Below are 12,437 nucleotides of genomic sequence, written 5' to 3' on the forward strand. Positions count from 1 at the left end.
GTCTTTTCTTGTCAAGCTTTGGCTGCACATTTATATTTGCTTTTATCGATTTAGAACTTTCTCCCAAATTATCAAAAGAAAGAAAGAAGTTAGATTTGGATTCGGAATCAGATTATAAGTTTTTATCATGAAATAGAATTGGGTCTGCTAGCTTCTGATGTGGAAACATGTCTATGACATTCTTTTTATTTTATTAGTTTCAGGTCTCCAATATTCTTCAGGTTTATTACAGTGTTGAATCTTGCTTCGGATTGTTGAACATTTCAGGAGGGTTGGAGTTTCTGTTCCTTCGATTAATCAATATCCCATTCTGAAATTTTTTAATCCTGCTGGAGCATGGCTGCCAGTGGGGTTTCATCTATTCAATCAAAGAAAAAGTCCTGGAGTATCAGCACTGCTTTGGCATCTGCTGTTTTGGAATGGTTGCTAATGTGTATGCTCTTCACCAATGCTATTTTCTCGTATTTAATTACAAGATTTGCATGTCAATGGGAATTGCAAACCCCATGTTTGCTATGCTCAAGACTGGATCATATTCTGGGCTCTAGAAAGTTGAGATATTATTGGGATTTGATCTGTGGCAATCATAAGTTGGAGGTCTCATCCCTGGTTTTCTGTCACGCTCACAACAATCTCGTCGATGTCCATGGAATGTGTGAAAATTGCCTTTTCTCATTTGCCACCACCAATAAGTCCAATGCTGAAACATATAGATTGTTGGTTGGGAAGTTGGGGGAGGATTCTAGCTTTGGTTTAGATCAGGACCCACTACTTGATGATCATAGTTCAGTTGCGAGACTATGTTCTTGTTGCAATGAACCATGGATTCCGAGAGGATATTTCCAAAACTTGATGCGGGCTGCATCAGTTGGTTCCGGGGCTGCTAATCTTGATGTCCTTTTGTCAGGTACCATTAAACATGATTGCAGTAACATAAAGAAAAGTAAAAGATCTACATCCATCAGAAGCACCCGTCGAAAAACTAGTGGGTTTGATCCTTTATCTCATGTAGGTTACACTGAACTCAAGTTCATTTCTGATACTGAATCTGAAGTCATGTTTTTTTCTGATGATGGTGGTGCAAATGCTGCAACTCGCAAAGATATTTCAGTTGGATACGTGCAGCCAGAGCCTCGCACTATCATATTAGTCGATGATTCTGCCTCAGAGAAACTGATTGATCCGGTCTCTGCACCTGAGCCATCAATTTTGACCTCGAAGGTGCTATCAGATGTTATCCAGTCCCACAACGTTACAGCAACAGCATCTGCATTTCCTATTGGGAATGATTTGGAAGAGCTTAATTGGCAACAAGCTGATTGGAAGGCTAATTCCTTTGCACTTCCTGAGTTCATTTCCCATGATAAACTTCCTCCATCATCAATTTCCAGAGACAGCCCTCGAAAAGCGTCAAAAGGAAGAAAGCATATTTCTCTAGACGAAGTTCCTCGATCATCATATGCCAAAGAAACTCCATTGGAAGCATCGAAAGAAAGCAAGATTATTTCGGTGAACATTGTTCATCCATCATCAAAATGGAGAGAGAATCCTGTCAAAATTTCAGATGAGAGAAAGCTTATTTCTCTTGCTGACTTCCTTCCATCATCAAATGGAGCAGAAACTCCTGTTCAAGGATTAAAAGAGAGATGTAAGTTCAAACTCCTTCTACAAAATTGTGTTGGTGTTTCTTTTATAAACAAAGGATGCACTGGGATAATAAAAACGGAAAAGAAAAAAAAGCTCCTTTCTAGTATATAATTGTATAGAATACAAATATGAGACACATGCCATAGTATATAGCAGTTCTTTTTCTCAAGTAATAAAATAACGTTTGAGTTGCACCCAATACATATTAAGGATATCCGAGAAATATCATTTACACATTCAAATGCTTAACATGTTTAAGAATTATGCGATACACGCCAGGGAGAACTTGAACTTGAAGCAAACTCCTTATAGGGTGATGGAATTTGAGATTGAATAATTTTATTCTGTAGGGGCTACAAAGCAAGCCCAAATTATTGTGAATGATGGTAATTCATATTTTGGTTACCTTCTCACACTTAATTGTTATATTCCACAGGTATAGCCAGAGAAGTGGAAGATTGGCAGGCATATGTGATGGATTGTGAGGATCTATGCAAGGCAGAAAGTCAGCCAGCTAGAAGAACTGACACAGCTTCAGAAATAAACCCTATTTCAGGTGAAAATGGTCAGCAATTTGCAAACTTATCGGATCTCAGTGATGCTTATAAGCTAGCTGTTGGCAATAGGGGAAGACAGGTGTCTGGTGTTCTTGCTGAACAAAGGACTGGGAAGGATTCTTCAAGATTTAGCGAAGAGTTGAAGCTTTTACTTTCACAGCTCTCCACTTCTAGAGACCAGTCAATGAATGCTATGAGTCCTAAAGTTCCTATCAGTCCTAGAGTCCCTGTTAGTCCTAAATTATCATCAAACAGTGATGAATTAAGGATTTCTGATGCTTCTAGTGTCTTAGGAATGCATATTCTTCAAAAGCGAATCACACTCGAAAGAAATGAATCTTGTCTATCTTTGGATGGAAGTATTGTCAGTGAAATTGAAGGTGAAAGTGCCGTTGATCGGTTAAAAAGGCAGGTTGAGCATGATAAAAAACTGCTGAGTGCATTGTACAAGGAATTGGAGGAAGAAAGGAATGCATCCACAATTGCTGCAAATCAAGCTATGGCCATGATTACTAGACTACAGGAGGAGAAGGCAACACTCCACATGGAAGCTCTGCAGTACCTAAGAATGATGGAGGGGCAATCTGAGTATGATACGGAGGCCCTGAAAAAAAAGAATGACCTTCTCACAGAGAAGGAGAAAGAGGTCCAAGATCTAGAAGAGGAGCTTGAGTTTTATAGGAGCAAGTTCCCCGATGAAACAATCTTTCAGACACCGATTTCTGATAGAAAGGAAACAGGTTCAAGTGCGGATCACTCAGAAGCTGGCTGGATAGAAGATAGCACAACCACCAATAGAAACTCGGTTACAGAAAAACCTAATGTCTGCCATAAAGTTGAAGCAACGAATATGTCACTTGGGGATAAGAATATCGTTACTGTGAATAGTTCTTTGTTAGAGTTTGAAGATGAAAGGTCATATATTAAACAAAGTTTGAAGAGGTTGAAAAGGAAGCTTTATCTGTTATCTAACAACGGGCTAAGCTTAGACTGGATCAACGGTGAACATTCTGAAGGAGAAAAAGGAAATGACTTGAGGGAGCTGAATAAAAAAGTCGGTGTTGAACAGAACATTGGGGCAGAAAAGAATGAATTATCAATGACTGATAGAAGAAGCGAGCCTGTTCAAGGACATGTTTCTGCACTTGAGAAATTTTTCATTGGTAACGAGAACAATGAGGTTTTTTATAGTGGGGAAAGCTCTCCTATGCCCCCTCGAGAAATTGATCTAGACTCTCTCGTAAATGAAGTTTCTGATATAAGTGAGAGGTTGGAAGCTCTTGAGGCAGACCGGAATTTCCTTGAGCACGTCGTTAACTCAGTCAGATATGATGAGGAAGGGCTTCATTTTATTAAGGAGATAGCTTCTCACCTGAAAGAAATACGAAAGATCGGGATACCGAAAAGGGAGCAGGAGCAAATCACTGCTTAAGGCTGTCGTATAAAAACCATGACAAATGTGGGTACTTCAATGCATTCTTTCGCGTTAGAGACATTTGATTCAGAATTTCTCAAGGTTCTTTTGATTATGCAGTTCATTCATAATGCTTTCGTGCTTTAATTTATCAGGTGCTTCGTTATGCAAAAAGACATTGATGCGCAGGAAAGTATAGAAAATTTGCCAAACCTGGCAAAGAAGATTGCAATCAAGTGTACAGTATCACAAGCTTGTTTTCTCTTTGGACAGAAACCATAGGATTGAATATCAAATAGTGTCATCTCTCATTATTCCTTGGCTTGCAGTCATCACAAATTCAGTGATATTAATACCAATTCCCTTGCCCCCTTCAGACCTGCGTTTGGAGGGGGTTTTCTTCTTTATTTTTCAGGTTTTGAGTGTGATTAGTGAATGCATTGTAGTGCAATAGTTTATTTTTGTGTTTGTATATTAAACTTGACCATTCAAATATTACAAAAGTGAATAATTGTTAAACCATCATATCTATCCATTTAGAATAATTGTTCATATTAAGATAATATTTTTTCTATATTTATAGGTGTATACAAGGTCTCTTAAAGGACTAACCATACTTACTATCTTGTTAATGATATACCTCTCATTAATGTCACTAAAAGCAGAGGACTTTCCAGTTTTTTTTTTTAAAACGATAAAGTTTAGGGGATATAAATATCCTCTCAACCATCCAGATAAAAAATTCATAACTATTCATCTCTTAAGTCTTAATAAGTACTTGCATTTTTGCTAGACAGAACAAAAAGGAACATGAAGAAAAGCATGGCATTAAGGCTTTACACTATCACACTATGTAATCTTTTGATCATCAAACTATATTTAAAATTGTGATAGTGGTTGTTTTTTAAAATATTTTTTATTTAGAAATGTATTAAAATAATTTTTTTTGTATTTTCTAAAATTTATTTTAATATCAGTACATCAAAATAATTTAAAAAAATAATTTAAAATAATTGCATTTGACTACATAAATTATACACTAATAATAAGTACCAGCAATTCTGCTAGACACAACGAAAAAAAAAAAGCAAAAGAAAAAGCATGGCATTAGGGCTTTATATGCAAACTTTTCTGATTGTTTTTTAAAATGTTTTTTATTTAAAAATATATTAAAATAATTTTTTATTTTTTAAATTTATTTTTAATATCATCACATCAAAACAATTCAAACTCATAAAAAAATAATTTAAAAAAAATAAAAAAAAACTTTTAAAAAATTTTAAATGCAAAAATAAACACCCAATCACTCTGGCCGGTAAAGCAATAAATCGCCCACTCGAAGTTCTTTTCCAGGCATTTACAATTGGCATAGGTTTTTTTTTTTATTGTCCTTAAAATTACTCTAATTAAAAATGGTAGCATGGAACTCTCGATAATATTTAATAAATAGAAAACGACGAGTCCTTTTAAGGACTAAAATAGTTTTACTTTTAAAGATTGAATTTTTATTTTTATTTTTAATGGTTACTGGATATTCAGTGTTTCTGTAATGCTAGGCGGTATTTTTTTTTATAGATATAACATGTCTCTTAGATGTTAGTTTTCATATATATATATATATATATATATATGTTATGGTACTGAGGAGCAAGAGTCAAATTCCTCTTCAATTGAGTGTTTCAAGCTCACTACAAGTCTACAACACAAGCTGCTTGAAAGTATCACAGTTCGAAACACTGCCTAAACACGTGGAAAAAATTAAAAAAAAAAACCTAGGAAGCAAGTGTCTAACGTTTGACACTCCATTACCTTCCTAGTTACTAGTTACAGTACAGACAAAACCCCGGCCACAAAACCCGCCTCAGGTACAAGGATGATGCTTCTGCAACAGACAACCTCAGTGCCAAGACTTGTAGTGTTTTCAAAATCTGATTTTTGTTTCAAGCCTTGTTCTTCCTCTTCAACAAGATTATCTTTTATGGACAAGCACACCAACTCCTCCTCTTCTTCCTCTTCGCTAAAACAGTCTCTCAAACAATACCAAAGCCCAGTCTTGGCTTGTCAAGCATCAACTGACACTAACGATACTTCTTTCAGGTTCGTGCCCATATACCAATTTATTTTCTTTTCTTTTTATTGAATTTTATCAGTACCCAGATGGATTTTTTGCATGTCTTATTCAAGTTTGTGTTTTCATTGCCTTTTGGTTTTATTATATAGTGCCCTGATAGAATTTTTGATAGAAAATAAATACCTGTCTTGGTTGGTATCTTGTTGGAGCTGAGTGATTAGATTGTTTGATGTGGTGAATATAGGAAAGATTACTTGCCAGTTTATGGAGTGTCCGAGCTGATTGTTGGTGTATTGGGAGGTGGGCAATTGAGCCGTATGTTATGCCAAGCAGCTTCAGAAATAGCTATTAAAGTCATGGTTTTGGACCCACTTGTGAATTGTCCAGCGAGTTCGATTGCATATGATCATATGGTTGGAAGCTTTGATGATAGTGCAACTGTTCAGGAATTCGCAAAAAGGTTCGGTGTTGATGGAATTCAGTTGTGGGTATTGGAGATTTTGTGTCCTTTTGTATTTAATTTTGTCATTGTGGTGTTGTAGATGTGCAGTGTTGACTGTGGATATTGAACATGTTGATGTTGCTACGATGGAGAAGCTTGAGGAGCAAGGAGTTGATTGCCAACCAAAAGCTTCTACTATTAGAATTATCCAAGTATGCCCCTTTTAATTTTCAGAGTTAACTGGTTATGCTATTTTGCAAACCATATGCTACTTTGGCATTTAGACTTACTTTGTAAGGAATTTTGATTTGACTTTAAAACCAAAAACGATTTTGGCTTCATGATGAAATTTCTTGGTGGATCCTTGTTTTCAATCTTACAGGATAAATATCTCCAGAAGGTTCATTTTTCTCAGCATGGGATTCCCCTTCCTGATTTTATGCAGGTTGGTTGCTGTTTATAAGTATTTCCCTGGAGGATGCTACCTACAGTTTTCATTACCTATTATTAGCTTCATATGCTCCAGTTAGCTGGTATTGAAGTATGACTGATACAGATTGATGATCTAGAAGGTGCCAAGAGGGCAGGTGACTTATTTGGCTATCCTCTAATGCTCAAGAGCAGAAGGCTAGCTTATGATGGGCGTGGGAATGCAGTTGCTAAGAATGAAGTGGAGCTTACTTCTGCAGTAAATGGTAGGATGTTCTTTACTGAAGTTCAATTACTAAAAAATTCAGTATCCTATTTAGGCTTGAGAAAGGCTACACTTGTATTCCTATATGCTATTGATTAATAGCAGTTTAGTATCCACCATTTCTTAATTGTCATTCTAAATGTTAAGGATCCAAATGCTGTGGCTACAGAAGATCTATCATACGTTTTAATAAAGGCTATTTTCGTCTTTTGTTCTTTTTGTCTGGATTAGGCACGGGTAAATCATAATTGCTATTTGGCTTGTGGAGACCCAATCAAAAGATGTTATAGACCTTTAAGCTGGGTTTTTTGGGGTTTTGGGTGTAGAATCATACAAAATGAAACTGGCCCCTCCCAGGGCGTTGGAAATATATTTGATGGCATTATCAAATTCTTGGAAAGAATGTGAAAGCCAACTCGTCTAGTTTGGACCCATTAAATGGAAAAATTACCTCCTCTTGACAGTCAGGAATCTGTGTGATTGTGTCATGGTTTAGATTATGCTATATTCATGGTGTCTAGAGCTCATAATTTCATATATGTTAATCCAAGGCAACAACAGGAAATTGTTTCCCTCGTATCCTTAACAACTTTAGCAAAGAGCTGTTGAGACCTGGTACATTCTTTGCCCAGACAGGAAAGGTTTTCAATAGCTTGACTTAATGTTTTTGAATGATTATGCTTTACAATCTCTCTTGTTAATCCTCATCTTTTCATAGTTTTCTTGCGTATACTGTAGGAATTAAGCTTGTCTGACTACCTGCTTCATCTCTCCATTATTTCTCCAACCTTTCTTTGTCATACTTGCTTACATCTCGTCATGTTCATAGTCATATCGTTTTGAATGTCTAGGTGATTTTGAACAGTGGTTGGCAGTTGACTTCTTATCATTTTATGATCAAGGGCGTTTCTTGCTAAATTCTTCCTTGAACCTCATATATCTAGCCTTGCCATTTCAATTTTATCGAATGATCTACTTTAATTTCCTCATCCTTGCTGCATTTCATGCCAAGTTTGTGGCTCTTATTTTTATTTTCTATATGGAAATAGGTTGTGGTGGATCAACTCCTTTTTGTAATGTAATATTTATGATACTTTCCAATTTCCAGCTCTTGGAGGATTTGCTCGTGGTTTATATGTTGAGAAATGGACTCCCTTTGTAAAGGAGCTAGCTGTCATTGTGGGTAGAGGAAGAGACAATTCCATCTCCTGTTACCCTGTTGTTGAAACTATCCACAAGTATGATACAGCTATGACACTTCCATGTTCTTTCTAGTAGCTATTTTTTGGTTTTCAGTGCATTTGGTAGCAACAATATTTGAGTTTGTCAGATGTGTTTGATGTGATAATGTTTATCAATTCTTATTGTTGCATCTGCTTACATCTGATTGAAGACATTGAGTCTTGCAGAGAAAACATTTGTCACATAGTTAAGGCTCCTGCTCGTGTACCATGGAAGATCAGAAAACTTGCCATTGATGTTGCACATAAAGCTGTTAGCTCATTAGAAGGTGCTGGTGTGTTTGCAGTGGAGTTGTTTTTGACAAAGGATGATCAGGTTGTGCTTGTAATTCAGACTGTTAGATTTTCTCTGCAATGCATTTCATTATTCTCGGTCTCAGGAACTTACTGTCTTTGACTTACTTGTTGGTGTTTTCCCCTCTGAACAGATTTTACTGAATGAAGTGGCTCCTAGACCTCATAATAGTGGTCATCACACAATTGAGTCCTGCTACACCTCACAATTCGAACAGCATTTGAGAGCTGTTCTGGGTCTTCCACTTGGTGATCCATCAATGAAGACTCCAGCTGCTATCATGTACAATCTACTGGGTGAAGATGAGGTGAATTGTTTTCTTCTCCATTTCCAGTTTTTCTTTTCACATTCCATCTGTTTACTCTTTAAAAACTATATTAAGAACATTGGTAGAGACTTTTGTTTCCAGGTCACATGTTTGAACATCCTTTTATCATATGCACACCCACAACTAAGCATATGCACTCAGATAGAATTTGGTTACGTGTGTGTTAAGATGCGTGGGCTGATTTGATGATTTCAAAAATGCTTGCACGAGGCAACTTACACAAAGCATTGGCCAAATATCTTGTATGATCTGAGGGCCAATCTGAGGAAAGGGAAAGCTAGGACATGATTTGAATATTAACTTTGGATCTTGGGTGGGGATTATCGATATTACGTGCAACCAATTTCTTGAACTTGGGGGCATCAAATATTTTTAACATATTGAAAATTGGAAGAGGAGGCTATTCAAAGTTCCTAGCTAATAGTGAGTTCGCAATAGAAGTCATTCGAAGTTGGCCTGTGACATGAGCTTCTGAGTTTATAATCCTTTTTTCTAAATATTTGTTCACTTCTGGTGCTCATGGAACTCTGATTCAATTCCAGAGTTGTAGGATTCTCCATTGATTGCGTGGGCATTTTGTTTTGTTAGTTGGAAAATAGGCAGCTCCTCCATAAATCAACATAAAAAACATTGTCAAAATTTTGCTATGTTATGTTGTTATTTAATTGGCTAATGACAATGTTTATGCTTTTAGGGTGAGCCTGGTTTTCAGTTAGCTCATCAGCTGATTGGAAGGGCATTGAACATGCAAGGGGCTGCTGTTCATTGGTACGATAAACCAGGTTTGTTTTTCATAAATTCTATAAATTACCCAATTGCATTCTTTCTCCTTCTCTCTTCTTCTTCGTTATCATAATAATTGTGCAGAAATGCGAAAGCAACGAAAGATGGGTCATATCACTATTGTTGGCTCTTCTGTGGGCATAGTAGAAGCACAGTTAAAATCAGTGCTGAAGGAAGAAGGTTCCGAGACTCAGACCACAGGTAGGTTTTCCTAGCATGGCCTGATCACTGTACTCAATCTGTATGGCTAGATGACATGTTCTAGCTGTATGGTTTTCCTCACCTTCTCTCAGAACAAATTTCTGCAAGTTGCATTAGAAGTATGTATCTGTCCATAAGTTAAAATGGAGATTAATGCCCCCCCTTCTATTGTTCAATCAGGTTCAATTTTTGGATTCATGTTAATTCTTAATTTCTTGGAGATAGGTACTAGGGGTGGTGGACTTTTCTTGTTGTTCATTATGGAGGCTCTATCGTCATGAATATAAGCACAATTATGATCAGTTGCATATTTTTTTCTGGTTATTAATTACTATTAGACCTTACTGTTATGCTTTATGAGATATCTGTTCTTTCAGTTTAGGTTGATTGTGTTTCCTGTTTGTTAAAATGTAGTTACGCCATGTGTTGGGATCATTATGGGCTCTGATTCAGATCTTCCTATTATGAAGGATGCTGCGAGGATTTTGAATACTTTTGGCGTGCCTCATGAGGTTTACTTTCAAATTTGCATTTTTGTTTTCCTGGAATGCGCCAGCACTGGTTTCTTTTGGTCCATGTATACCAGACATTCATGGTTAACAATATATAACATGCAGGTGAGAATAGTATCAGCACATCGAACTCCTGAAATGATGTTCTCTTATGCCCTGTCTGCTCGGGACCGAGGCATTCAAATCATCATTGCCGGTGCTGGTGGCGCAGCTCACTTGCCAGGCTAGTTACATATATGCTATGCTTTTTATAAAATATTATGTTTGTCAACTTTCTCACTGTCCATAATGAAGCATCGGTTTAACTTCACAGGTATGGTAGCTTCACTAACCCCCTTGCCTGTTATTGGTGTCCCTGTGCGTGCTTCTGCTTTGGATGGAATGGATTCGCTCTTATCAATTGTACAGGTACACTATTTTATCGTAGATAATATAAATTTTTCATGATACCCAATGTCAAAAGTACCAGGGACCTCCAATTCTAGCGTTCTAAGTTCTAATACTAGTTTATTTCCCAAAATGGGCGCATGGGAAAGTAGACATGTCCATTTCCTTTCTTTAGATGCTTTTTTTTTAGGGGGAGGGGAGGTTTCTATTCTACTTTGAAAGGAAGCTATGGTTGTTTGTGACTTTGGTGGGAATTGTAAATGCAAGATTCTTTGGTTTGGTATTATCACTTATATTTCGTAGGTTCAGTTACTCTATAATGCAGGTAAAAGAATGAGAGCAGATTTTAACACCGTGTTTATATAAGTACAGAACATAACCCCAAGTTCCCATTTAAATCAGGAAGTTATAAGGATGATTTTGCCATCCAACACAGAATCTGCAGTTTGACCCTCGTTGCAGGAAGTCGGTGTCTAACAATAATATCCCCAGATACAATCCATTACTAGTATTTAATGTTTGTTTCATTGTTTTTTAATTTTCTAATTTCTCTGTCATTAAAGCCTTTGTTGCTCTATTACTATCCAGATGCCAAGGGGAGTCCCTGTTGCAACTGTGGCAATTAATAATGCCACAAATGCAGGTTTGCTAGCTGTAAGGATGTTGGGTGTCGGTGATGCTGACCTTTTGGCAAGGTTCTCTCTTTCTTTCTGTTTGTGTGTGTGTGTGACAGTATAACAATTGAAGGTGTCCCTAACGTTTCCTTTTTGATTTGCAGAATGAGCCAGTATCAGGAAGACACAAGGGACAATGTCTTGAAGAAGGCAGAAAAACTACAAACTGATGGTTGGGAATCTTATTTGAATCCTTGAGCACCAGAAAACTTGTCTGGTGATTTTTGTTTTCTGTCCCTTCTCTCTGATGGACCACAATCTTGAGAGTTCTATGCCTACCATTGAAATTCCTTCAACTTATCCCTACACAACAATTTTGTATCCGCAAAAGGATTATGAGTTAGTGTAGCAGATACCAAAAACCTGCCGCAGGCGAATTGAATTTAGGTGTGATGCATTTGGGGTCACAGTGGAATAACTGATTACTTTTCTGATAATTTTGTTGCATATTGGAAGGCTGAAAAGGAGATAGTTTTTAGATAGAGAGAGAGAGAGAGAGAGAGGGCCTTGTATCCGTAATTGTATGATACCTGTTTTTCCCTGATCAATTGTCAATTAAAGTTAATTCTTTCTGTTTGTGCTGAGAACCAGTTCATTTCTTTCTTCTTCTGTTTGTTCATTGAGGCTTCACAAGTCTCACAACCTACACTGTAAAGCATGTTTAGCAAGGTGATGGCAACCATGTTCCTCAGTATTCTCGAGCGATCCCTAACCTGCCAGGAAAGCAAATGGAGATCCCAAATTCCCTGCTTAGCACGTTAACAGTAACTGGGCAGTTGAAACTCTTTAACAATTGGCTGTCCTGCCTGGGACAGTGTCAAACCTTGACTTTGTCAAGATACAAGAGGTTCTCCATTCAATTACGAGTATTGGTAGATGGATTAATTTCCATGCCACCTTGGAAGACCGCTACAAGTAAATTTGTTTGAAGTCAGAAGTGGAAGTCATGAAATCAAAACTCAGGCGAGCCATTGCGGCCCGAATTGAGCTTGCATGTTGATCCTAGCACGTCACAGTACTTCACCGCTGACCAGGGGAAGCGGAAAAAGGTGTAAGGTGATGGCATTAGACAGGTTTCAAATAATGGAATAGACATTAGTCGCAGCAAACTGATGACTAAAGGGCATGAGAGAAGCAGAATAAGGAGCAAGGTGATGGCATTAGCCAGCTTTTCAAATAATGGAATGAACA

The 12,437-nt window shown here is 37.2% G+C and overlaps 2 protein-coding genes across 8 annotated transcripts; both read left to right on the top strand.

The window, feature by feature from the left end:
• The first annotated feature begins 336 nt into the window (after positions 1-336).
• LOC133669180 (myosin-binding protein 1-like) lies at positions 337-3,769 on the top strand. The gene is made up of 2 exons (XM_062089231.1): positions 337-1,648; positions 2,084-3,769. Exons 1-2 carry the CDS (start codon positions 337-339, stop codon positions 3,634-3,636), a joined length of 2,865 nt encoding a protein of 954 aa, XP_061945215.1. The 3' UTR covers positions 3,637-3,769.
• Positions 3,770-5,277: 1,508 nt separating this feature from the next.
• LOC133669163 (phosphoribosylaminoimidazole carboxylase, chloroplastic-like) lies at positions 5,278-11,822 on the top strand. Of its 7 annotated transcripts, none has more exons than XR_009833848.1 (15): positions 5,278-5,715; positions 5,934-6,149; positions 6,232-6,343; positions 6,514-6,576; positions 6,688-6,826; positions 7,934-8,063; positions 8,235-8,382; positions 8,495-8,668; positions 9,384-9,471; positions 9,557-9,673; positions 10,088-10,185; positions 10,291-10,408; positions 10,499-10,593; positions 10,882-11,267; positions 11,351-11,392. XR_009833848.1 is itself a non-coding variant. In XM_062089204.1 (15 exons), exons 1-15 carry the CDS (start codon positions 5,492-5,494, stop codon positions 11,442-11,444), a joined length of 1,923 nt encoding a protein of 640 aa, XP_061945188.1. In that variant the 5' UTR covers positions 5,278-5,491; the 3' UTR covers positions 11,445-11,822. The 7 variants fall into 7 exon arrangements, 6 of the variants coding, with proteins under 6 accessions (XP_061945188.1, XP_061945190.1, XP_061945189.1 ...); XM_062089204.1 differs by having other exon boundaries at positions 11,161-11,267; positions 11,351-11,822; XM_062089206.1 differs by having other exon boundaries at positions 5,576-5,715; positions 5,939-6,154; positions 11,161-11,267; positions 11,351-11,822.
• Positions 11,823-12,437: the final 615 nt, after the last annotated feature.

Source organism: Populus nigra, chromosome 12, assembly GCF_951802175.1.
Source record: "Populus nigra chromosome 12, ddPopNigr1.1, whole genome shotgun sequence".
Lineage (NCBI taxonomy): Eukaryota > Viridiplantae > Streptophyta > Magnoliopsida > Malpighiales > Salicaceae > Populus > Populus nigra.